This window comes from Buteo buteo, chromosome 10 (genome assembly GCF_964188355.1).
Source record: "Buteo buteo chromosome 10, bButBut1.hap1.1, whole genome shotgun sequence".
Lineage (NCBI taxonomy): Eukaryota > Metazoa > Chordata > Aves > Accipitriformes > Accipitridae > Buteo > Buteo buteo.
Window position 1 is genome coordinate 41,329,428 of NC_134180.1, and position 27,652 is coordinate 41,357,079.

The 27,652-nt window shown below is 37.4% G+C and overlaps 1 protein-coding gene across 2 annotated transcripts in view; it reads left to right on the forward strand.

Annotated features, from left to right (window-relative positions):
• The window catches only part of PATJ (PATJ crumbs cell polarity complex component), a 156,322-nt gene that overhangs the window by 12,712 nt on the left and 115,958 nt on the right, over positions 1–27,652 (forward strand). The window contains exons 8-18 of one of the 2 annotated variants that reach the window (XM_075037253.1): positions 878–1,006; positions 2,788–3,000; positions 6,729–6,831; positions 8,620–8,708; positions 9,951–10,089; positions 10,389–10,520; positions 17,012–17,088; positions 19,567–19,623; positions 20,997–21,131; positions 24,545–24,709; positions 26,411–26,539. In XM_075037253.1, the coding sequence (XP_074893354.1) occupies positions 878–1,006; positions 2,788–3,000; positions 6,729–6,831; positions 8,620–8,708; positions 9,951–10,089; positions 10,389–10,520; positions 17,012–17,088; positions 19,567–19,623; positions 20,997–21,131; positions 24,545–24,709; positions 26,411–26,539 (1,368 nt within the window). The remainder of the gene's footprint in view (positions 1–877; positions 1,007–2,787; positions 3,001–6,728; positions 6,832–8,619; positions 8,709–9,950; positions 10,090–10,388; positions 10,521–17,011; positions 17,089–19,566; positions 19,624–20,996; positions 21,132–24,544; positions 24,710–26,410; positions 26,540–27,652) is intronic. The other variant, XM_075037254.1, reaches the window with a different exon arrangement.

The window sequence follows — 27,652 nt, forward strand, 5'->3', positions numbered from 1 at the left end:
ATTACAGAGCTAGTGAAATCTGAAGGTTTTAGTGGATAATCAATATTGTTTATTGCACTGAAAATTTTAAAGAATTAAACTTTAACTGCTTTTTCATTGAAAGATCTGCACTGAACAGACTAACAAAATAAAATACAAATATATATCTCTACAGGGGGTCTTTAAACTTCTTTTATGATATTTAACTGGCTTTGGCAAAGATTTTCAGTGTGCTAATAAATCCTTTATTCACAGAAGACTTAAATCTGCCTACTTTGCTCCATTTTGGTTTCTATGAGATATTAATCTGACAGAAACATTGGCTGGGTTTGGGTTGCTTAACAGCTTTGTTATTTTCAGATTGTCTTGTAGAACATAAGGTCATGGTACAGTGTAGCTTAGAAACATGCTTCCAATTCAGTATGGCAGAATATTGTACTGCGCTATTAATTCAGCATGTACTGGCGGTATTTAGAGTGTGTAAGAGAAATAACAGAAATAAGAATTTGGGCAACACTAAGTGAAAACTAGGCCAGTGCAAGCTCCTTGCCTCTGTTTTTCTGTGTTGTTTGCAGTAGTCTTGATTTATGAAAAACTAAAAGGATAGTTTTCATTTTGGCAAGAAAATCTTAAAATTGCTTTTTCTTAGTCAAGCTTTTTCCTAGTATCCTCTTATTCTGAAAGTGAAGGACAAAATGTATGTTTAAAAACAGATGAGAAATCCCTCTGCGTATTTATAAGGAAATGAAGCTGACTGAATAAAATCCAACAGATCTCCAATATGTTGGGTAAAGAGAGAAAATTGCTCTTATTAATTCCTGTCATTCCTGGTACACGTGAAAGTAAGAAACATTAAAGATCAACTGAAATTAAATTCTCTTGTTTTTATTAATTGCAGATTCACTGGGGCCATGTTGAAGATGTTGAGCTGATTAATGATGGTTCAGGATTAGGCTTTGGAATTGTAGGAGGAAAGTCGAGTGGAGTAGTTGTAAGAACAATTGTTCCTGGGGGATTAGCAGATCGGGTAATTTGTTATATTATGTCACTTCTTGTTTGATTGTAAAGTATAATTAACTGGTTTTGACAGTCTTAAAATAAACTAATATACTTAAACAAAAGGAAGCTGATAGCATCAAAGTCTGAATGCCAACATATACTTTATGAATGTTGAAGGTATGATTGAGGAAAAAGTCAGCACCTGATAAAAATTAAGTTGTTTCTCAGACATGCTTTGGCTTTTATAACATTGTTGAACATGCAGAAATTCTGAAAAGTTGTCTAACCTTCTAATATTTTCAATACTTCTGGTGTTTTCAGCCTTTGGTCAGTCTGGGGGAGGACCAATGCTCTTAATGGTTTTGCACATCCTCTGTAGAATTTGGCACATTTGGCAACATCTATAGGGACAAACTCTCCAAATGGATTGTCAGGCAAGAGAATCTACCCTATTGAAGTAATTGTGTTGCAAGATTCAGTTTACAGATTTAAGATCTGTAAGATTTTACACCTATTTTTAGTGGGTTTCATTTTAAATGGGTTTTGATCCCTGCCCTGTGGTCTGACCAGTTCAAGGAGACACTTAGGATTGAAGCAAAGCCTTTTGAAGTTACTCATATCTTTTAAAGTTGCACAGGTACAGTTTGCAGCCTTTGTTTGCTAATCTTTAAAGTTCTAAGTATTGCTACATTTCAGGAGTAGAACACGTGCAATAGCAAAACAGATTCAGATTTTTAATGTGAATTTGGTCATGGCAAGTTAAATATTTGAGGTCTGGAACCCATGCAGACAAGATCTGGTAACATACAAAAGAGAGGCTAAGGTACTTCCTCTAGTATAGGATGGAAACGAAAATTGGATATTTGGAGAGCTTTACTGGAAAATGTTGGCTTTTGCTTGACTGCTTCCCCCTGAACCTGTCATGTATAAATGAGAATTTTTTAATTATTGTGTAACACCTGTTTTGCTGTAAGGAATAAAGTGTTTTGACTACAAATGAAGCATGTAAGTTAAGAACTCACCACATCATTCTCAGTTGAATGAGACATCATTAAGAACATGTGAAATAATGAGCACATATACATGTTAAAATTGGATGAGTTTGTAAATGAGTTTGAGTTAGTTCTGGGAATAACTGTGCTATGATTGCTGTATAAATCAATGCACCTAAGGTGGTGGAGCTGTGCTGATCAATACCAGCTGAGGATTTGGTCCTATGAATGCTTGCTTATAATAGAAATGATGATGTAGGTCATGAATCATAATTATCATGTAAAAAATGGTTTGTGTGGAGTCTTGTTACATTCAGCGGATTTACTAGCTTGAGTTGGAGCTAGTTATGTGAGAAAAGAATTGCCAGGCTAATATAGAAGTATTAGGAAAAACTCTAAAAAGTCCTAAATCAAAATGCTGTGCTTTTTATTCTAACCCCTATCTGATGAGGAGTATTCTATGAAATGGCAATACATAACAACCTGTGAGATCATAAAACATTGTTGTTGTCTGTTTTCTCCTAAATGAGAAAAGTAACCACTTTCTTAGGAATGGTGCTGTTCAACTTGTGTATCTTACTCAGTTTTGGAAAGGATGATATACCACTCTTAACTACTGTGGAAAAAACAGTGCATGATTGTGCAAACACTTCCTTGAATTATTTAGTATGTTGCTGTGGTGGTCAATTTTACGGTATTTTCTTGCATTGGCTCTCATGGCCATGAAGATGCCTGTACACAGTTTCAATTTTGTAATAGAAAAGATATTTTATGTATAGACTAGAAACATTTTTTGCAATTTTATTTACATTTGAAGGACGGGAGGCTTCGGACAGGAGATCACATCCTACAGATTGGAGGGACCAATGTGCAAGGAATGACCAGTGAACAAGTTGCCCAAGTGCTGAGAAACTGTGGGAATTCTGTTAGGATGATAGTTGCAAGAGACCCGAAGTATGAAATTATGGAGGCTCCACCAGCTCCTGTGAGCTGGCCAGTTAGTACATTACCTTCTTTTCAAAATGGAAATGTAAGTATCTGGTGTTTACTTGTGACAATTTAAAATATGTTTGTGGCTTGTGATCAGAAAGGAGGAGGAGAACAGAGTGTTCTTGAGACCTAAAGTGCTTCTCCTCTTTTGAGTTTCCAGATATTATGTGTGTGTATTTAAGTGGTCATTATTATAGCCCTGCCTTCTATAATTTTTCCCTTTTTCCTGTATGTTATTAATACCTATAATCTTAGGATCGGAATGACCAGCTTTACAGAATTTATTTCAGGTGGGTAATTTAATTACCAAGACCATAAACGTTATCGATAAATGGTACTTCTGGTTCTCCTTCTTAGCTCATTACATTTTTGCTAATCAATCATTTGTAAGTGGATTTAAAACTTCACTGTGAATTTCCCTACTCTGAAATCCAGAGCGCCATGGCCACACCAGAATTATTCAGCACAATCATCTCTTTATGAAACATAAGTGTAATGTTTTCATAGTCTACGCTACTGTCTGTGATAGGAAATATATCTAAAAATTTTGAAACTTGTTTTAGCAAATCTTATCATGGTCATATCAAAGTCTCTTGTTTTTGAAGTCATTCTTTTCAGTTTTGAGTAATTAAAATCAACAAATGCTACACTAAGTGTACAGTAGGTCTCGAAACATAAACAAAGCTGTGCTTGTGTACCATCTGCTACTACTGTGCTGCTTAGATTTAGGTGTAGAATCTGAGTAGCCTTTTCTTTCTTGTCTAGTTTCTTGAATATGAGTGAAGAGAGCTTTTTTGTTTGTTTGTTTTTGAAGCACCATTTTTAAAGGTCAGACCAGCAGTCATATTGTTACAAACTCACCTCCTCGCTGCCTGGGCATACTCACTGCAAAGGCAGCCATTAGCTTTTTGCCTTGCATCTCTCTGGAAGACTACTGTGGCTGAATACTTGGCAAAGTATTTTGGGTCCTTCTCAAGCCCCTCTTCTCAGAAGAGGGATTGGTGTAGGAGGAAATGTGAGTGGCAGAGAGATGGGAGGGGGTAATTATGTACGTAAGGTTGGAGTCTTAAAAGTGGGCTTATACTCTGAAAAAAGGCTTTCCTAGAGAATCAGCATCGTTATGAAGCACTTCTTTTCTGGCTGTATCATATTTTCCAAGGCCCATAGTAGGAAAAAATAACATGGTCCTAGTTTTGTTTCCTCTACAAAGTACTAGTTTTCTCTCTTCCCCACCTCAAAGGCGGGCCTGTTTGTTGCTAATCAACCCCTAAGCATTGTACATGCTGCAGCCTTTATAAAATGTTATTCCTTCTGGATGCCTTTTCAGTGTTCTCCTTGTTCCTGCTATGTAGTTTAGAGGGGAAAAAAATCACGTTGCTATTTCATCTACTTCTTTCTGAATGTCATTGAACTAAATAGTGCCTTCATATTCAGATTTGAAGAAGCTCCTCTTTCTGGTGTTAAGAAAGATTTGCTGAAGTCAAGAATAGTGGCTAATCTGAATGTATTTATTAATTTAATGATGATTTTAATGGTCCACCTTTCAGGTTGTGTCTGATTTACAACAGAACTTTTTCCTATAATCTAATTTCTCTCTGGTTTCTGAGTACTTTTGCTAGCTGTGAGCTTTGGAATAGAAAATATTTTCCTTTTCTTTTTTGCAAACCAGCAGAAAGGCATTTTTAATATATGGTTAGTTTTTTTCAGTTTTATGTTAATATTTGATTTCCTTTAAATTTCCTGTAGTAGAGAATAACTGAAACTACTTATGTCCGTGCATGGGCACAAGAAAACAGTCATATTACCTGTACTCTTCAAGATATTGACAGCAATGTTAGCAGCCTACTTGTGCTGACTGTATTTAGGACTCTCCTGCTTTGATTTTTCCAGACTCTACTTCTAATGTTTTGCATTCTACCAGTAACACTACTTAGAGAAAATTTCTGTAGCACCAGAGTACTGACAGGGCTTTTGTCAAAATAGCAGGACTCTCAAGGCCATAGCTCCATTTCAGATGTTGCTATAAGCTTGTTTACTGTTTTGATTCCCTCTCCTAAAGATAAGTGACAGAGCATCAAAACTTATCTTCATCTCCATCAGCATCTTATGGAGCAAGAGTTGGAAAACATTTAATGAGCTTAATGAGTTGGCTAGTGGAGGGAGGTGTGTGTGATAAGAAAGGAGATAGCTGTCCATCGATTTCTCTTTCAGTGAAAAGTGAAATAGGTATGGCCATAACTTTGGCCTTCTTTTAATATAGGTCCTTCCAAAGCTGATATCTGGCAAGCATTTGATTAAAATTCTCTTTTGTTCACTCTCTTAAGAAATGTTTTCCAATTTCCTGATCCATTTTTGCTGTTGGCAGTGACACTATCTCTCTTGATTTCATCACTTTAACAGACCTTGCTCTGATCATCATCATCATCTTTTTGATCTCATTGGGCTGTATCTGATTACTGAAAACAAACTTTATGTATTTTAATTTATCCCTTGCAATCCCAGATCTACATTCTTGATTTTTTTTCTCTTTGGTATAACCAATGTCTTTAGTGTGTCCTGTTTGAACTCTGTCTTGCAGCTTTGATTTTTACTTGTCAGAGTAGAGTTGCACAGACATACTGGGCCAACTTTGAGGGGACTTTTTTCCATATACTTCTCCAGTGTAAGGTCAGATGTTTTTTTGGTAATCGTAGTAAGCGGAGGGTTCAGAGAACAGATCATGTTATGTGCTTCTCTTTTCAAGTATTGTTTGTTATGAGAACTTGCTTTATTCAACAATAAAGCATTTACAAATGAAGACTTTCCCTTCCTCTGTTAGGTCTTAAAAATAATTTTCATGGAATGCAAACTAATTGTCTTTTGCTTCCCATTGCCTTCAACAATGGAGGACAACCTGGAGGCTTCCAGTGCTCTTTGCAGTTTGGTGGTGGTCAAATCTGAACAGGAACATATCAGACTTGTTGACGTGTCAAAGATTGTCTTTTGGAATGGTTTTGTGGTTTGGGATCTAGCATAACAACAAACAATAAGCGCAAACACCTTCCTAGTCTCCTGTATTTGCATTTAAATAGGTAACTGCTTCTGTAATAGAGTTGTGCCAACTATGTATAGACATGGTTTCTTTCATTTCAGAGCATCGAACCTGTTTCTGTTTTGAGATCCCTAGATCCTTTTCCTGCTGCCCCTCGCTTCCTTAGTAGTTGATAACAAGGAGAGAGATAAGCATCACTTTTTCTGACAGAAAAGTCAGATGTGATAACACTGTATTTATACCAGGTTTTTTTGCTTCCTAACTGTCCAGTAGAAAGCACTCAAGCAAGTGGTTTCATGACACTGTTTATCAGGACCAACATATGAAAGGGAGAGAAGAAATTCTGAGGGCATTCAGGGTGTCTGTTGTCTTGTGGAATTGACTGGGAAGCTTGTTGTTACCAAGTGGCAGTGGAATCCGAAGGGAAATGGCTCCTGAACAGTCTAACGAAAACCTTTGTTTTCCATAAAATATAAAAAATATACCTCTGACAGGTATGTGGAGAAGGTATTATGAAAGAATTTAAAGAGCAACAAATGACTTTGGGTGACACCTTATTTTCAGCAAATCTTGGGTATATCTCTTTTGCAAATATGATCCCTCCTAAAATGGGAAAATCAAAATCACTGCTCACTTCTGAAGATCTTAATTAACCTGCAATATTGTAATGGTACTGGGAAATGATAAGTTGGTTTTTTTGTTTTTTGGTTTTTTACTGTCTTGTGCTTTATTTATAGGATAATACCAACCTTTTTGAGACCTATGATGTTGAACTTATAAAAAAGAATGGGCAAAGCTTGGGGATAACAATTGTTGGATATGCTGGCACAAGTGATGTAGGTGAGTTCTACGGGATTTAGTAAGGTCTAGGACAGGGGCTTCTCAGATACCCTTTATTTACTTTAGGGAAAATGGATAGCACTTCTTTGAAACACTGTGACTTACAAAATCTATGAAGAAGATATTTGGAGAACTTGATGCAAAGTGAAATTCAGCCACAAAAGTTTTTAGAGTTGTAATTGGCTTAAAAAAAAATATTTCCTACTTGACTGCTGGACTGTGAATTTGACATGGTTATGTTGTTACTGTGCAAGACATTAAATTGTAACAGAAAGTTCCTGCATATACAGTGTCTAACACAGTCAGGTTCCTGTCCACACTGTTCCTTATTTTGCCCCTGTAGTATATAGCATGATTCAGATAGCGCATTTTAAGAATTTCAAAACCAGAGTATCAGATGTCCCCAGTTTGGATTAATTTTTGAATGGCATCTTCAGTATGTACAAAATAGCTCAACATACAACTTTTTGTTTGTTAAATGACTTGTGTTAGAGTGGAAGTGATCAGTCAGATTAACTAGTCTATCCCTCTGCCAGGCAGGAGATGCAGAGAATCTTAGCTGTGCATGATGTGTATGCCACCTTCACAAGATCATGTAGTTGTCTTTGGCAGATGGCTGTTTCAGTGTCTAAACTCTGGGAACAGTTTAAAATACCTGCTCTAGGGTATGGGGACATAGAATCAGTTTGGGATTTTTAGTAAATACTCTTTAAATTAGAGCTATTAACTCATCTTTCAAATGTTGGTTCCACAAATGGTAATGTCTTTAAAATTGACTCAACTGAATATCTGGTTTTACAGAAAGGGATAGTGCTTTTTATCCCCTCCCCTTCTTCGTGGGACTCGAGAAAGTATTCTGGGAATGTGGTGCAGTGCAGTTGGGGTTGCTTTCCAGCCCTCTTCATTCCTAGGAGACCGTCTTGTGTTGCCTCTTGTGTCAGGAATCCCAGGCCAGTGAAGCAAGCACTGGAAACTGGGTTGGGGAGGAGCACGTATCAGGCAATGGGAAAAGATGGGTTTGAAGCACCAGTAGAGGAGTTTTGCTGAGCATGGACAAACCATGTTGGGCAGGTGTCTAAGGAATGTTAGTGTTCAGAAAGGATGGATGAAGTGTCAAGATTAACTAGAATTAAAGATCAGCATCTCATGTTTGTGGAAGGGAAGGGTTACTGTTTCAGCTGATGATTGGGTTTTTTACTGTTGTGTTTTTGGGTTTTGTTTATTATGTTTTTATTTCCTTGTTCTAATTAGAAGTTAGAATTAATAATCAAACATCAAATATGACAAAGGATAGCTTTTCTGATTTCCGCATTTCTTTTTTTTAAAGAAAAATCCTTTTTCATTAAGATTTAAAGTACTAAATTCTTTAGCTGTAAGATGATTGAAGTCCTGATCAAAGTACTTAAGCTAAAAGTAAAGTATGTGCTTAGGTAGTCCTATTGAAATCAAATGCAGCATGGATTTAAGTGATTGTGGTTTAAAGCCTGGGTAAGCCCAGGGATGAATCCATGGAGGAGGTGGCCTCTTGTGAGCCATTTTAAAGAAAAGATTTTGAGGTCAGTGTACAGGTGGTTGTGTCAGTGCTGTTTTTTCCATCTGAGATCCTCAGTCGTTCTATGTCAAGCTGTGTGAGCGGTAATATGCAAATGTTGGTGGTTTACAGAATCATAACTTTGTGGACAGAAGAAGTGTGTGAAAAAGGCTATAATTAAAAATCTTAGTAAGAAAAGAAACAAATTAGGTTAATGTAGTGACTTGTTTCTCTTTCTCCCCTCCCCCTGCCAACAGAACCTTCAGGGATTTTTGTGAAAAATATAATACCTGGTAGTGCTGCTGACCACAATGGCCAAATTCATGTTCATGACAAAATTGTTGCTGTAAGTAAAATAGTCTGCTTATATATTGTTGTAGAACTAATACTTCATTACACATCTCAGTGTTAAAAGAACAATGTAGTAAAGACTTTCTAAAATCAATTAAACCTTCTCCGCTTTGCAGAGGAATTAATTTGGTGCTTCCTATTTGTTTAGGTAGATTTGTAACAGAAATGAGCTTTGGCTTGCTGTGTTTAAAATTATTTTGTATTCAAAGAAGTATTAAATAGTAGTTAACTATGAAAGAGGCAAGCATTTGGGTTAAAATGTTTCAGAGTGGAGAATCGTGGCTTTTGGCCTGAAGTAAAGATGAGCAGCATCAGCCTCTATTTGCATTAAATGGGATTCAAGGATGGTTAAGATTTTGCAAGATGTGGCACACTGTTTATGGTATTTAATGACTGTGCAGCATTGTACGGATACGATCAAAATGTCAATAGTCACAATTTAGGTTTAAAAACCCAAGCTTTATGTGTAGAAAAATTAAAAACCATTGAATAATAGTGAATTGAATAATAGCCAATTTTGCATTCACAGTACAAGCAGGAATGAATTACACAGTCTTTTTGTTTTAAGAGATAATATTTATAGAGATATGATTTTAAATTACTTTTAAAATGTGTGCTATGCCAGACCTTCCAAAGTCAGCTTCTTTGTGAGAGCAAAAATTGATACAGCCTTGTGCTTTTATCTGCAGCTGTGCAGGAGAAGCCCCTGTTGATGCATGATCTAACAGTGAGGTGAACAGAGTATTTTGGGTGTAAATTAAAACATCTGAATTAATGTAAGAATTGGGCTGTTTAGAGCACATTATACAAACAGTAATGTGTGTAGGCTTGTGTGTGGCGTGTTAGAAATCCATGAGAAAACCAACAGTGATAATGAACTGAACAGAGTTCTAGGTTGACTACTCTTGCTGGGAAGCTTCAACCACAATATTCCTGAAGCTGTTTTTTGTAAACAAAAAAATCGCAGGGGGAAATCAGTGCATGCTTAGATTAGTAAATTCTGTTTCATGGTTGCCCCAGGAAGACAGAAGAAATTACTCTTGTTTCCTTTTAAAATGCATTTTGAAAATATTATCTAGTGAAATGTAACTGATTTAATGATATTGTTTTGCAAATACTACTGTCTTGGGTGAATAACCCTATAATTTCTGCACAAAATAATGTGGATGTTGCTTACAGTGTATGGTACAGCCTAAGAATGTAATATGATTACTATTATATGATTTTCTTGGTTTAGGTTGATGGAGTTAATATACAGGATTATACCAACCAAGAAGTGGTAGAGGCATTGCGTAACACAGGACAGACTGTACGCCTTACCTTACTTAGAAGGAAACCTTCTTCTACTATTTCTTCAGAAAGACCTTTGGATAGAGGTAATCCTTTGCCCCCACGCCCCTACACACCCCTTTTTCAGCAACTGATTTTATTTTTCACTCAATTTACAGTTACCTAATTTAACAATTAGGACTAGATACCACATAATCCTAGATTTTGTAAGGGCACACTGTAGAAAATGAGGTACTTAAGGAGGAATGGAAAGAAATGAGGGATTCAGGAAAACTGAGCGCAAAACTCCTGTGTAAGATAAAAAAAGGAGCAGTTAGTGTGGCAGTGTTACTACTTCGTATATTTTGCAGCATATGATTTCTTTTTTTTTCATCTGCTTTCACAGTGCAACCTGTTCCAACCTTTGTGTCACCTGGAGCTGTAGGGACTGAAACTAGTGTGGACACTAAAAATGAGGAAAACCAAGAAAAGAAGGATAATCTTAAAAATGACAAGAAGCAGAGTCTACATAAAACAGGTGGACAGGATATCTTGCAGTGTGTCTTCTAAGTCTGTGCAATTGTCTTTAATCCATTTTCAATACCGATGGGCTGTCGTGGCTTACTCCATCTTTAGCTTTTGCTCTGTAATGCTTTTTATTCAGGTCCCTCTGAATTAAAGCTCTACCTGTTGGATCTATCAACTCTTCCAATGTAGCACTGTCCACTGGTTTGCCAAGAGTGCATTCTATGTCATCATGGAGGTCACTGATGAAGATACTGGATAATAGTAGCTCCTGTAGCTATTGACCTTCTCTCATAACTGGCTGTCAAGCCATTGGTTAATGCTGTCTTTGATCCCAGACCTAGTGGTCCATCTAGTTTTCAGCCTATTTAGCAGTCATCAAACCCACGCTTCCTCAGTTTCCAAATGAGAATACTGGTGTTAATGGTGCCAAAAGCTTTGGTAAAGTTGAGGTGTATTACACCCTTCATCCACGTAGCTATCTTGGCAGTCAGATTGGTCAGTTATTTGCCAAATCTATATTAACTGTCCCTGATTTGCCTTATCACTTAAGAAATGGATTCCCAGAGGAAGTATCTCATGATCTCTCTAGGGCCAAAGGTGAGACTGGCCTATAATTCTCTGGATCTTCCTCCTTGCATAAAGTTTGCCCTTTTCCAGTCATTAGCGATCCCCCTTTGATTGCCATGTTTTGTTTTGTTTTGTTTTTTTTTGTAGATTATAGACAGTGGAGGTGCAGCACTTTCAGTGCTCTGGAATGAATCTCATAAACTCTATAGAGCTGAATGCCTCCAGCTCACTGATTCTTCTTTCTAGCCCTGGTCCTACTCTGACAACCTGAGGTGTCCTGCCTGCAGTCCTCTCCTGACAGAGGAGTTGTGTTCATCCTCCTCTGCTGCCAGGGCCCTGAACCAGATTGCTAGTTGAACAGTATCAGGAGATGGAACTCTTGGGAGTTCACATTTACTTCCCAATCCAGTGTTACCTCAGTCATATCTATCTTATTGCCCTCACAGGTCTTAGGCTGCTGCATCTGCAGAGTCTTCTCGAAATATTCTGTTGGTTTCCTGTACATCATCTCTGATGCCCATTTGTTGCAGTTTCCTCTTTTGGCACTGCAGTAACTTCGTCAGAACTTGCCTTCCAAGCTGCTCGACTTGGCCTCGTACAACCTGTGACCTGAGCTGCAGCATCCTCCCTAAGGAGTTTTGACTGAGTAGGGCGTGCTGAAGGACCAGAGGTGGCTGCTGCAGCAGCAGGGACCTGTCTCCATTTGTAGGTCATTTTCCACGCAAATGAGACAGATGCCATTTCCATGAACATCTGTCTCACCTGTGTGCCACCTGCCCTGTAACTGCCTTGCTCCTGTTTGCTGGTCCTGCTTATAGTGCTCCTGGTCACCGACATTTTCTGGAGTGCCAGAGAAGTGGGAAGCTTAGCACAAGTTATGTCCCCCACCTGTGAGATTCCCCAGTTGGCAATGAACCTCTCCTTGCTGCCTGATGGTTCCCAGACCCAACTCATTTACCTTGTGGTACTAATACTGTTGCATACTGCTTCCTCCCATGCTACTGTTAGAAACTAGAGTTCAGTGTCTAGACATGCAAATTCTGGCTTGCTTGTCCTGAACTTACTAGCTGAACTGGAAATTGTTGACTGCACACCTATGCAGGCAGATAAGAATCTCTGGTCTGGCAAAGGCGTAATAGACGTAAAGACCTGATAGCTGGAAACAGAAGCTGGACAGGAGTTCAAATTAGGCATGTGTTTTTAACAGCAAAGGCAATTGGACATAGGGCAGATCACAAAGGCATGGATTGTTGGTTTTTAGCTGACTTCTGAATCAAGGTTGGAGGTCTTTCCAGAAGGTGTGCTTCAATTCCCCTACAGATTTCTGGGCTCTTCTACAAGAACTTCTGGGTGAATTTCTACAGCTTGTGTTAAAGTCAGCATAAATTATCCTTATGCCTTGTAGTTTCTAAGATATGTAGATGTAATAGAGGATTCTAAATTATGGCTGTCAATGAATAACAATTTTGCTATGACTGTGGAAGATCTGTCAGTATTAAAGACAACCTGGAAACGAGAGAAATGTAGCAATTCCTATGTTTCATTCTGGTTTACTTTTCTGTCCAAGCCTTGTAACCAGACATACTTTGTTGTGACTTTTGCATGTTCCCAGAAATAGGAAGCCAAAGCAGAGGTGCTTGAGTAGCTGAGATGTGAGGTTATCAAAGTGTTGTTTCAGCTGTATGAATGGAAGAGCATATATTGATTTGTACTTACAATGGACAAGAAACTTAAGGACTTAGCAGTGAGATGTATTTAGGGGCAGAAGAGCCAGGAGGACTTACACTTGCTAGAAAAGAGCAACATATGCTGTCCTGTGTCATCCAGTCCTTTTTTACTGTGGAACTTTCTACACATAAAGTATTTTCTTTTTCTACTGAAGCTAACAATATCTCTGTATTCAGTTCCTGACTAATCGTGATTGGGTTATCTTGTGTCACAGGTTGCAGATGTCTGCCCTGATGCAAAAAGAACTTTCTGAGGCATTTGTTACCTAATACCTAGTGCTGTGCAAATGTGGTATATCAGTGCCAGGATCAGTTTATGCTGGGAACTAAAATTGCTTTCGCCTGGCTTGAAGTTAACAAACTCTGTTAGTCTCAAGGTGTGTTATCTAGATATGCCTTAGTGATCCCTGTTCTGCTGATAATCAGCTTGGATCAAACTATATTTTTGAGCCCTTTTCATAGCAGACCCAAACTGCTTTGATGTGGATCCACTGCCTCTCCGTAAATACTCCAAAGCCCTTAGTCTCAAAAGGAGTTTGTAACCAAGTTGTATGTATATGAGTGGCTCCCCTTCAATTCTAGCATTGTGCAAATCTCGTAATCCCCTTCCTTGGAGCTCTGCAGAGTATGGTGGAGATGTAGCTGGGTCTGGCAAGGACTTCATTGCCTGGAATCCATAGCTGCCAGTTGGACCCATGCAGATTCCTGGCAGGGGCAGTGTGGTCTATCTGCACTGCATTCCCCAGTGCGTCATGTAGCAAGCGTACTACGAGATTTTTCTATTCTCTTATGCATCCAAGCTCCCCTTACCCTGGAGAATACCGGATAATGTGTTTGTATGCACAGTGTGTCTTGGGATACCAAAACTTAAACACTGAAGATATTGTTTGTTTGCAGTTGGATATTGCCCTTGATACCATCTAGCAGTGCTGGTCCTCCTTGGGCCAGCAGGATAATGCAATGGGCATGGCTTTGAAACTGAGTAATGAATCAGGAGCATTTAATGCAATGGTAAGCAAGTATCATTGCTTGATTAAACTGGGGTTTTTTCATAGTGAAAAACCACTTTAAGTTACAAGGTTCTGCAAAAGCTTTATGCAACTATAAAGTATATGTGTGTGTGTGTATCTCTGTTAAAAAGTTGAAATACTTAGTTGCAAATTTTACTCATACTGAAAGACGATGTACAAGATTTCACCTTGGAATAGAATTTAATGGCCAACTTTAAATTCTAAAGATAGGTGCTTATTTTGGACATGGTGATGGGCACGTCATTATAATGGTGCTAAAGTAAATACTGCTAATTTAAGGCTCTGACTAAACTCTGGAAATGCTTTTAGAAGTTTAATGTAAAAGGTGTGTTTTATAAAATATGTATTACTTCCCTTTAAGCCCACTTGTGTGAAATTCTTATTAAATTGTGTTTCCTGAAGAGGTATTAAATAGTAATTCTGGCTAGGCAAAACCATGCTTAAGCAGTTCTGTTACAAAGGCAACATGGTTTAGTTTGCAATGTCCATGAGGCCTGAAACTTTCTGCTAGCAGACTAGGGCAATTAACAGCTGCATCTGCAAGACTGCAAACTGGGCAGAACTGCTTTCTTTTGCCTTGCAGCAGTACTCACAACCCAAAGATATGATGATGATGCTAGTCAGCCATTTAAAGATGGCTGGGGAAAAAAATCCAACAGTAGGGCAGATAAAGGTAGTGCTTTAATGAAGTGCACTAGAGCACAGTATACATCTTTGTACAGTAAGTTTGTGAAACTAGGAGGAAATTGCAAGAAGATTCAAGATCCCAATTTTGAAGATGCCAGCAACTTTGACCAGGAAAGGTGATTTTTACAATACACTTGTGATTTATTCTTGATGCTTGCTAATTAGAAGTGAAAAACTGTATGGAAGTGCAGGCAGAAGGACAGACTAAATATGTTGAAAGTTGTTCCTAATGAAAGCTGTCCCTGGGAAGCATCTTCATTTCTGAGGCCTTGCATGTTACAGCAGACGTGGTGCGTGTCTCAGGTCATGAGAAATCCAGCTGCATGAGAGACTAGAAAGAAACTTCCTATTAGCTGCCATGTGGAAAAAGCTGTTTGGCAAAAAAAGAGTATTTTAAGTGAATTGGGCAATACCATTGGAATTGAATATATTTAATCCAAATCCCTCCAGCCAACATTTCCACAGTTCTGAGGAAGTTACAAGCAAAGACTTCAAAGGGTGTTTGAAAGAAAGAAAAGGGAAAACTTCAAATGAAGACGTGCATCAGCACCTGCTCTGAACAACTCATAGATTTTGGTAATGTGTTTTGGAAGTGACAAAAAAATCTGTATTCAGCCAGCTGAACACAGCTTACAGTTACTGAACTGAACTTTGAGCTTGACCCTGAGATTCATTATTCCTGGTGAACCTTAAGATCTATATTTGGCTGCACAAGGGATTGCAGGTGCTTGGGTCCTGTGTGTTCATGCTATAACTTTGTAATAGCAGAAAAAGAGACTAAAGAATTTCTGTCCCTATGTATTTCTGCAAATAGAAGGAGTAGAAAAATGCACTGGTGTTCTGTTTTTGCTACAGTTGGGAAGTAAAGATAGTGATCAGCCTGTGCTTGATAACAAGGCTCACGAAGATGACTTCTCCTTAGAAACTTCAATTAAATTTCAATGGAGGAAAAAACCCTTAACTCACAGCTGAGAATTTTGGGACAATTTGTCTTCCCTTTTTTTTTAAGGAGATAATTTATTTTAGAGAGACCTGTGGGCTATATTTACAAACCCAAGTTTTTATTCTTGGTGGGGTTTCTTTTTGGTGACAGAAAAGTTATCTGAATTGCTGGAATCCTTGAATATCTGTATCTCCTTGAGCCTATAGGTTAAAGATGCTCTGGATATTTCCAAGTGAAATCTCAGTTGTTAGGCTCTGAGGAGTGTGGTTTCTCAGTGCAGATCAGACAGAATTTGCCTCTCTGGCATGACAAAAAGTAAGTGGAAGAAATACAGTGATGGGTTATGTTGTATAAGTTAACTTAAATCTTTGTTTTTAATGATTGGAAAACATCAAATTTATAAAATGATGTAATGAGGGTTGTATTGCAAAGCTCATGTTTTATCTTTGCAGTCTACAAAGGTGTTGAAAGCAGAGGCAGCTTGACATCCCATTTGTGTTGGCTTTTGCTAGTAGGCAGGCTTTGAGCTCCTCTTGGTATCTTCAAAATTCGTCCCTTGAGGTACTTTACTTGCTAGTTTGTGTGCAAAATGCGAGGTTGTGATTTACATTCTAAATTTCAGTACGACACATCAGCAATACTAAGTGGTCTGTGCCTTGTCTAGACATCTGACAAACTATTACAGTCATTCGGGGGGGGGGGGGGAACAGGTTTTGGTAATTCAGACCCCAGTTGCTGCTGCTGTAGCTGCTAGATGGAATTTGCTTTAGAGCTTGATTCTTACCAGTTAAACATTGCTTCGGCTTGGAACTTTATATGTGCACTGAGCTTCTGGATGAGGTCAAATGCAGGGCAGCCAGTCATTTTATGCTGTCTAGCTCTGTCAAATTGTCTTACATGAATGTAATACTGCCTTGGTTGCATAAGTAAGAAAGCTGAAAAGATATAAATGTCAAGATAGCCAAGTTCCCACGGAAGACTGGTTTAGAACTGGAGCTTATATTAAAGCTCATGTTACTTACTGGCCTAATTAAACTAGACAAGCTTTTATACCTGCCAAATGTATAAATAAAGTCTGTGACTGCATTGTGCTGACGCAGCCCCTCGATAACAGCAATATCTTGTCAGGTGTTTTACTTCTTAAGGGAGTTCATTTTGGTGGGAGATGATGCTTCCCTGGAGTGGCAAGCATTTTTATAGCAACAAATTATCAAGTCATGTGAAATTTGTTTTGCAGCCTGAAAGAATGATTTATTTACAGTGCTATATGGTACAGAACTCGCATCTCATCAATGCAAGCATCACCTCTTCTGCTTCTCAGTTGAATAAATCACACGTTAGCAGTAGCTGACATTTTGCATTGTTTTCCAAAGAAAGACATTTTTGATTTGCACTGTTTGATAGACTCAGCTTAATGCACTTTCCTTTTGGGGATTATTCCCTCTAATCTTTTATTTACACTGAATTTTTATTGAAGTATTTAGAAGTAAACCTAATTCCAAATGTACAATATGCTTGTAAATTTAATATTCATATTCATATTTAGGAAGAGTCCCACTCCGTCCAGCACATGAGCTGAAATCCAAGTGGGAAAACCTGCTGGGACCTGAATACGAAGTTATGGTATGTTATCTTTCAATAAACTGCATTCATGTATGTTATTTCTTTAAATTGCATATCTGTGAGCTTAGCATTACAGGCTGTTTATAAAACAGTTTAGTGTTTGGAACAGATCAGTAACATCAAATTTTGTTTCCCATAATATCAAGGCTGAAATATAGGAGTGTTATAATGAGTTGGATTTTGTTGTTTTTTTATTTATTTATTCTGTTTATATAGATATTATTGTTATATAGATACTAGACAGGAACTATGATTTAAGAAAATAAACTGTCCTTTTAAATCTGCATCATAGCAGCCACTTAAAATATGTGGCATTTTTATGATTTCATTTATGATCTGTTTGTTTTATTGTGTATTGGGAAAAAAAGGCTCAGAATAGAGCTCCTGTGTTTCACGAAGAATCTTACAATTTTATTAGAAAAATGAAAGAATGATTTTCAAACGTGCTGAGAAAATAGAAAGTAATTCACGGTAGTGTAACTTTGTGGTGCCAGCGTCTATTAGATATTTCTTCACTTCATATTAAACAATTGACAACCAAAAGATTGCTTTGATGAATTGTCATAAGGAGTTGACTGAAATTATAATTTATTACTGCTTTTCAGTGCTGTGTTAGGCAGTGAGTACAGATAAAAGACTCCAGCCAGTGTTCTTTCCAAAGACTTAAAAAATTCTCACCGCCACCAAGAAAATGCCCTGTTTGTCTTTGCAATGCTTGTCCAGTTGATTTAGAGACACTTATTTTTACTACTTGGAGTAGCCATCGTTCCAGTCACTTGCTGGAAGATTTAAAGTAGCTTTAAGAATTGCCTTGAGAAACTTGCTTCTCTTCTTTCCATTAGCACTCCTTTAAGATCTGAAGTTCGTGTAAGATTATGTACATGATGCAATAAATCTGTTTGGCTGCCCACTTCAGTTTCTTGGTATTCCCATCCTTACATTTCAAGTGTCTGATATTACTTCCCTTAGCACTATTACACTTCCCACAGAGGACGAAAACCTGCTTAGTTTGTGAAACTGTTCGTTTCTAATTCTTGTTTAGCTGCCGCCAGTAAAATGTCAGGAGTGAGAATGTTAACGATTGGCCCTTTTAAATAATAGAAGGAAACTGTTGTGGCATCCCATTTTGAAAGTCATTTTTTGGTTGTTCCAGTTCTTGTCATCTGTACCTACCTCTAGTCTTGCTTGGCTGCGTTCAATAACAATGTTTAGTTCAATTTCAGCCTGGTAGCACAGTCCCTGTTTCATGCTATCCTCACTCCTACACTCAGATCCCAGAAAGTCACCCTGAAGGTGCCTACAGGTTTGAGTATTCTCTCGGAGGTATTTCTCTTCAGAAGAAATAGCTCTTTGAAGAGAGGGTTTGGTGTCACTCATGGCTTCTGTGTTCCTGATCCTTTGTGGTACCAATGGGAGGAGCTGAGATCCTGCTGAAACAGAAAGAGACCCTGGAAGTCTGTACAGGGACATATGACTGCGTGGTATTTTTTGCCAGGTACCTAAGTGTGAGCAGTCAAGCTGAGGAGTTACCTGTCATAGCTTCATTTAGTTACAACTGAGTGGACATGAAATGGATTCTGTCTGTGGGGAAAAATACCCTAGGTACTAGAAAACAAGATGCTGGAAGCCCCGTTTAAAATTAAGCCAAAAGAAAAAGCTGAGGCTTAGTATTGTTTTGTAGATACTTTGTTAAACTAGAAATTTGCAAAGGAGTCTGAAGTTACTTGACTTTTTGCTATATATTTTCCAAATCTAACAAGTGTAGTGATCCTCCCAAACATATTCGACTTCAATGTCCCAAATGCCAACCCTGGGCCGTAGATCACCACAGATGTCATCTTATTACATTTAAAATTGGAGTGAATAACCTTCTAAGGTTACAGATAAACAAATTACGTTAAGGAAGAACATTACAAGAAAACTGGTGGTGAACATAGTTATTTTATTAATATTAAAAAAATTGAGATATACTGAAGGGATTTCTTGTCACTGTTTTAAATAATCTACTTTGCGTTCAAATTTGGTAATTAAACTCGTGTATTTCAAGCCATGTTAGAAGCATGCTGCAGAAGATGGTGATTTAGTCTAGATGTTAGATGGCTGTACTATAGCCTGAAGTTATAACTTAAGCTATCATACTTTTCAAATTCTGATTGGCAAGTCAGTTTGGGTGTCTGCATCAAACACAATGGCATTTTGTGCTTATACAGGATTACTGAACTTGACTAAAATTGGCACTCAGGCTTCGGGAATAGGATAATATTGGAGTCTGCTAATAGTGCATAATCACCACACTCCTAGTTGTAAATGTTCTGTCTCTGAAAGATTTTTCTAAAGTTTGTTTAAAATTATTTTGCATCAATGTTACTTTGTTTAAGTACAGTTTATTTTGCTCATCAGGTTTTTGCCAGAATTTATCATTCTGGTAAAGTCTTTATTGTCCTGCTATTGAAAAATGTTATGATGTACAATTTTTAGGTTGTGAGTGTGGATATGCCCATTACAAATGATTTGGAGCTCCAGAAGTACTCAAAGGTATGACTGACATGATGGTTTCCTTCATGGTATATGTTGACAGAGTAATCCCAGGAGGGCATGACACAATTCCAGGTTTATGTGTTTCAGAAATTTATCTCTATCTTACTCTATCTTACTTTACCAAAAGAGGCTGCAAATATTCTGCTTACCTTCTGGACTGATCCAATACCTTTTCATAGTATGGGCAAATGAACGTTTTAACACCCCCCCCCCCCCCCCAAAAAAAAAAAACAAACCAAACCCAAACCATGCATATAAGCTTCAAATTTAAGGTACTTAATTGCATTGAAATTCAGTTGTTGAAAGCCGCTACAGAATGGAGCAGAGGTTGAAACTCTGCTGAACAATGTCATCATCCTGCAGAGGAGTTTGCCATAGTGATCCTGGTTCAGAGAGAGGGAGGTCCATTTAATCAAAATGGTCAGAGCTGAAATTAATTTCTGTCTTCCAAGACTTTTGAGAGATTTTCAAGATATGTATGTTAATATTGTGCAAAAGAGCTTTGTGGAGGTGATGCATTTACATACTTGTGGGGATGTCTCAATGAAGAAAGGCCATAAACTCATAATAAGACATGGATGTGAGGGAATGTTGAGGATCAATGGACTGCTCCTTTTACTTGAATATCCAGAATTGGAAACAGAAGGACAGTCAGTGTTTCAATTTAAGTAATAAAAAGCTAGAAAATGGCCAAAATGAAGGAGCAGATACTACTGATCATGTCTTCTTCCCAGGCTGCCATGATTTCTGCTGTCTTGTCTGGATAGTGTATCAGTTTTATGCTAGTCTTCCTAATATTAGCATACTTAAGACACTAATGGTTGGAGGCTCCCTAGAGAAAAATTCCAAATTAAGAAGTTCCCACTGGGACAAGGCTAACAAAAAATCAGTGATTTTACCTTGCAGAAACAAGGATGTCAGTATTATTAGCTATTTGAGGGGACACATCATGGATATTTTTCCTATCTCAAAGTACTGTAGCTCCTGAAGGAGTAGGATAGCTGATCTTGTGATGAGTTTTTACAGTCATTATGGAATTTTGTTCAGTTTTGTTGAAAACTCATCTTTTGGGTAGGATAGACTTTAAGTCATACTTCTCTCTGCATTTTTTCCAACATGGTAACCTTATTTAAGAATACAATTCAAATTGCCTTTTCCTGCAAAGGGCAGATTAGTTGTTTTTGTTTGTGCAAACAGTTTGTATAGAGCAATTATGGACACTTTTGCTGTAACGCAGATGATGTCAGTATGAAGACGTAATCATCTTACTGTGTGCTTAGTTTAATTTCGTGAGTTACTGAATCCTAAATGTGCATATATTGTGGTAGATAAAGATATATACATTCTCAGCCATACTTATCTTTTGGCAGCTATTACCCATCCACACTTTGAGATTAGGAGTTGAGCTTGACACGTTTGATGGACATCATTATATATCATCAATTGCTTCAGATGGCCCAGCTGCAACACTTGGTCTTCTGCAACTGGAGGATGAACTTCTGGAGGTAAAAAACAAAACACACACCCCCAAAATAGAACTGAGATATTTCCTGTTTGCTTAGCCTCTTAAAAATGCTTGTGTTAAATTCTAGTTTGGCTGCCATGTGTGCAACAGTAGTATTCAAGAGTTGGTTGTGGAAGCAGTAGCGTGGAGTAGTGCTTTGGAAGTCACATTCATTTTCTTCACTGTTTCATTCCTCCTTTATGGCCAAAATGTCAAAATCTTGTGACCTCTTAGTGACTTCATGGTTTTTGTTTGTTTTTATCTGAAATATTTTAACATGATTATCAAGAGTTATAAGGACAGAGATAATATTTGTGTTGAATGTATTTGCATCTGTAGTCCTTTGGCTCAGTCTTTTGAGCAATTTGGCATTAGCTTTTGTGGTGGATAATCTTTCTTAATATTTGTCACTCTGAAAAAATTTACAACAGTCTCAGGAATAGTGGTTCCTGTTACGCATTATAACTTGCTCGTTGAGTGTTGAAAGACATTTGTGTGTATAAGCTAGTACCTCAGTTTGTTTAAATATGTATAAAGAAGTATTGGGGCAGCTTTGAAGTTATCGGAATCAGACCAGGCCTCTTTGCTCAGGAAAAATATTTATTTGATGGTATTAAAATAATACCTATTTGGGAGGGAGGGTGGTGGTGGTGGTGGCGTGTGTATGTATGTATAACTATCAGTATCTCAGCCTGCAAGTGGAAAGACATTAATTTCCTGTTGAATACCTGCTCTTTGTGGAATATTTTGAATTTGAACCTTTTTTTAGCGGATGCAAACAACATTTAATTGACATCAATGGGAACAGAATTAGGCCTTCTGAAAGATTAATTTGTTAGGTGTACAGCTCTCCTGCTTTTACTTTTTGTTCGCCCTTTACCATCAAAAATTCATACTGATATCACTAAGACCTAAAACATTTTCTTCAGTTACTGCTTAATGGAGGAAATCTTGATTCCTAAAGGAAGGGATTAATGGAATGCTGGAAGTGTTGTTTAAATTCCTTGGCCACTAAACAAAAAATTGTATACAAAAAGCAATAATGCAGTGCTGTAGAGTAACTTAGGGAACTTTAATTGTATATATTTAACAGTGTTACTTATTACTGTGTACTTACAATTAAGTTTACAGATATGTCCAGACCTAGTGAGCATAAATTTTTTTCTACTCTGTAGCTGGAAAAAAACCCCAACAAAATAAAAATGTGCTCTGGGGCTAAAGCTGTGTATGCCAGGTTCAGCCCAGAGTATGTTTTTGCAGCCAAGTTATAAATCCCCTTAAGTAGGGGTTTGCAATGGAAAAAGTGACAGCCCCATTCCCCAAACAAGCAGTTCTACCTGGGCCTGATACAGTTGGGATTAAAATGTGATCAGTAAGGAATTTTTTTTAATATGTAGTAAGGTTGAATGTTGATTATTTTTAATGATGTGTTTGAATTATGATAGAAAGCATGGTATTTTCTCCCCCCGCCCCCTCCCCCAATTTTAGCTAATTTCATTGTGTTCTTTTTTAGGAGTAAATTGCTTCCTTGTGTCCTTCTAGTTTTGTTATAAAATTTCACTCGCTCCTATTTGATGGCACAAGTAACTAGAGTGGTGTGGTGAATGAATGGGGTGTAGGGCACCTTGTGTGTTTAGAGGCTGATTTCTGGCAGCTGCAAAAGAAGAAATGGGAGTCCCCAAGTCTGCTTGGGAGCGTGTGGTAGCTCTTCTCCATCAATCACAGTATGCTGAGAAGTGCTGGTAAATTTCCACCACACTGCCACTCTCAATGCATTAAAAAATCCTTACGTGTAGATACTTCTGCTTAAATAATTAACTAATGGATTAGCCTGATAGCTCAGCAGTTGCTGTAATTCTTACAGAAAAAACCCCATAGCAGTTCATCTTACCATGTTGGAGGCCAGTTACACTACTCTGAATTTTTCTTCTTGGCTGGGTTATAGTGTGAGAGGAACTCTGTGTTTCCCAGCAGTGTAAGATATATTTACACTGTAAAAAGCACAAAGGAAAAAGTGGGGGAAAAAGAGGTGATCAGGAAGAAAGTGGTGGCTAAAGTGATATTGCTATCTAGTCTTGCACAAGATTGAGTCCCTCTAAAGTACAAGGAAATCTGGGAAGTATATGGTGACGCTCTGTCTCAAGTACACATGTACAGAGGTGTGTATATGTATGTTGTATATTTATGTGCTATATTTTCTAGGATCAAATGTGGGTTCATCTACATTAGCATTGCAGTTTGGCTATGGAGTGAAGTATTGAAGAGAATCTTCAATTATCCCCACTTACTATGCTTTGGTACATGTTGTTGAGTGGACATGGATGATGTGTACTAGGTTCCTAAATAAGTGGTTGCGCTCCAGCGACTTTGGACATTTGGTCATGGGCAGACTTGAGGTAGCCTGAAAGAAATCCCTGAAACACAAGAGGTGTCGCGATTGAGTCCATAGCACTAATTGGGTTAAACCCCTGCTCTTTTGGACCTGCGCTGCTCGTCAACATAGATGATGTTCAGAACTGTGACACCTACTGACATTCTGCTTTCCTCATATTTAAGATACCACTATGGTGCAAATAGATGTACCCTCATGATATTGCAGGTTATAAAATAAGTAAAAGAGGATGAATCACTGTAGTTTTATTTTCCTGAGGAAGTACAATTGCAGTATCCCATTTTTAAAGCAGCATTATTATCTATCTATTTACCTTTTTTTTTCTTTCTTTTTTTAAGTCTGTGGTTTAAAATATCATTAACAATGACCTTATGGTCTTCTGTTGTCAGTCAGGATCTAAAGCATATAGGATGGTAAGCTTTGACCCTTGTCAGGGTTTTCTGATTAATTGCTTACTGTAATTGGTTTCTTTTTTACTATATGAACATTCTTGCATGTTTTCTGTAGGATCTATTTTAGTTTCAACCATTTTGTTATGTTTTAAACAACTGACGAAGTTGTGGTCATTCTGACTTCAAGTTTTTGATTAGAGCTCAAAATCTGTGTTTTCTTAAAATATTTTGGAAAATTCAATTTTTATCTTTTTAAATTCATAAGCTTAATGCTAAAAAAAATCCCCAGCAAAGAAACAGGTGAGAATGAAATAGCAATGCTAGGAAAGATTTAGGCTAGGAAAAGCAGTGAGCGGAAAACAAGTTAGAGGAAGGTGAAGAGAGCAGAGACATGATGTAGCAGTCAGTAGTCACAAAACCTTGCAGATGAAGTTTAGTCTTATAGTAATGCATGTATACTTCAGAAGCATACGTTAATAAAACTATGCAAGCTTTGCCAGAATCCCTAGGTAAAATTAGACTTCCATATTCAGCCAGGGAAAGACATGTATGCAAAAAAATTAATAAAATAATCTGGTTGATATCCTCTTAATGATCTCAGTGTGGATATGTGTTTCCCCTTCTGTGTAGGTAAATGGAGTTCAGCTATATGGAAAATCACGCCGTGAGGCAATCACTTTTCTAAAAGAAGTGCCACCCCCATTTACATTGGTTTGCTGTCGGCGACTTTTTGATGATGGCAGTGAGTCTGTCGTGGATGAACCCACTGTGGGAGTTTCCCCTCCAGAGCAAAAGGTATACTTCTCATGTCATTCAGTTGTGTAAAAGGACATTAAGCTTTTGAAAAAGTGCATATATTTCTGAGAAAGTGATTTAGCTTTCTAAAGGCAGTGTTTCTGTTTTCCTTTTGCGGTTTGATCCAGACTACTTTTCAGTCTTAAATAACATTTCCTAAAATGTATAGTTATATGAAGCAGTTTTGTATTAAATTGTCATATAAAGCTGCCTTTGCCATTCACTTTGGGCTCGTAAGGGACGGCTGGTGTTTCAGTGAAAGATAGTTCATGTTTGCAACACTGGTACTTTTACTACAGTTTATACAGTTTCGTCATGAGAAACTTCATTGTACTATAAATACAAGGTAGGTAAATCACCGAGCTAGCATGCTGACCATGTACATCCCATTCATCATTCTTACACTTAATAGGTGAGTGAGAGGTCTGAATTATACTAAATCACATCCTTGCTACCATTAGTTGATTACTTCCATGTTCTGAGTAGGTTTTTATAGAACTGGAAAAAATGAAACTTCATGTTTCTTTCCATTGCAGAAGCTTTAAAGTCTCAAACTAAAGCTTGACACTTGCAATGGTTGTTCCTATTTATAAAAAGTATTTACACCTTGACTTCTCATCTTTTCTGATATTTTGTGATCTTATTTACTCTAAGGTGGAGAGTTAAACAAGAAATACGGATGTTTCATGGAAGAATAAGGTGTACAGTATTACACGTTTTTGTAAAAGGCCCTTTCTGTTGCAATAGCGCTTGTTCCACTGTGGTTTTTGATGTTGCATTTTACTGAACGTTTTCCATGTGCATCCTGTCAGTTGCACATCTTTGCCATAAGGTGATATTTAGTGAACAGAGGTTGCCTTCTCCTTGAAGCAATCTTAGAATATTTCTGCTTTCTTTTGTCAAAAGTATCAAGAAAGAGTGTGGAAGAGAAATTTCTTCCATTTGCCTCATGGCAGTGGTCTGTGTAATAGGTATATTTATACAAAGAAATAAAGTTAAGTCAGTGTGAAGTTAATGGTACCAGATTTTAATGTTTTTCTTGAGACATCATACATTGATATTTTGTAAAGATTATATTGATAAAATAGCAGTAATGTTAAAACATGCATTTTAAGTTAGACAACAAAAGATGCCTTTTTGTAAGATATATTTATGAAGCTGTCCTTACCCAACAAAACTGGGTAACTATACTTCTTTCTTTTATACTTTAGCACAAAAATTGTGAAAGAAACTGCTTTTTCACAATAGATACTATTTGTATAGTTACAATATAAGATTTTTTTGTTTGCATATTTAATGCCACAAGTATCAGATGTGTCTGATCGTCTGGTCTTTCTGTTAGCTGTCTGTAGTTAAATCTTTTATGCTAAGATATTTATTTTTCCTTTACGCATCTAATGGGACAGCTGAAGTTCATCAACATGTAACAGGTTAGTAATATTATAACAACTAATTTGACTAATACATGGATGTTTGTATGCCAGGTTGGGCTCCAATGCTCAAAACATGTAGGCATAATCCCAGGGGAGTTTCCAAAGCAGCAAGCCAGAGAAAACTGAACACAATGTTCAATGAAGTTGTAATTCCATAAAAGGTCATATTTTAGGGCATGTATGAGCCATTAATAATCAAAATATTGAAGGAATAGTGTTTGTAGAGAGCTGAAAGAATAGTATTTGAACTCGAGTTTCTCTTTTTCAGGTGAAACCCGAGGAAGATATTAATCCTGAGGAGGAAGAAGGGGAATTAGCATTATGGTCTCCTGATGTGAAGGTTATTGAACTGGAGAAGGACAAAAATGGTTTAGGATTCAGCATTTTAGACTATCAGGTATACTTGTCTGTATAACTACATACTAAAAATCCCTTTGATCCTTTGTCTTGTACGGTGCCTTAAAATGTTTTGTGATGTTGATTACTGGGTAATCGACTTGGCACTTGGGCCTAAAAACTACGTAGGGAAAAGTAATTTATTTTGAGGCCAACTCTATAAATTATAGTGTAGAGCTTGTTCTAAACCAGTCTGATTACTGGACATGATAAAGGGCAAAATCTTTAATCAAACTCCACCTCATAACTCTGAGTTTAATGGCTAAATTTTTGGGGGAGGTTGGGTTTTGTCTTATTTTGTTTTAACTTGGAATGACTTTTTAACTATGAGAGTGGCAAGCAAACTTTCTTAGGAATTGCAACATCATTTCCTATGTACCAAATTTAATGAGTCTTTTGCTTTTTCTTCCCTCTCTGCCCCAAATCATCCTTCATTTATAAATGGAGTATAGACCCACGCTGGTCTGTGATCTGTGGTCCCACTCAAGTCATGGAAAGATTCACTCAGGCTTTAAATCGAGCCATGAAAAGTAGAGTTTGCAGAGGTAGCTTTACCAGGACTGTCCTTCACAGTCAAAAGGGAACGTCAGGGCTGAAGGGTGAACCGGTGTTGCAAACTCAAGTTTCTGTAAATACAAATTTGCTTTAATACATCTATTTAATTTATTAGTATAAGAATAGAGATTGAAGAACCCGATTAATGATTTTTCAGTTATGCTTCTCTGCTTAAATTATTAAACCAGGATGCCAGAGATATGGGTAGAATTTTCAGGGTGGGGTGGCAGGGGGAAGTTCACTTTCAGGAGTCATTCATAGGTTAAAACTTGATTTCTCCAAGAAGAACCATTTTAGGGTAGATTATATTCTTAATTGTTGAACTCCTTAGAAATCAACAGAAAAGTCTTTAATTGGGGGAAAATTCTACTAAAATGAGTAAATCCTTCTTTCAAAAATATTGCCTTCAATTATATATCTAGAAAGTCTTGAAATCTGTAGTCAGAATGAAATGTTCTTCATGTTTCTAGTCAAGGTCATATATTTTTAAACCTCTAGCCATCATATTTATAAGGAAATAAAATAGCTGGATCACTCTTCATAATAATATACACATCAC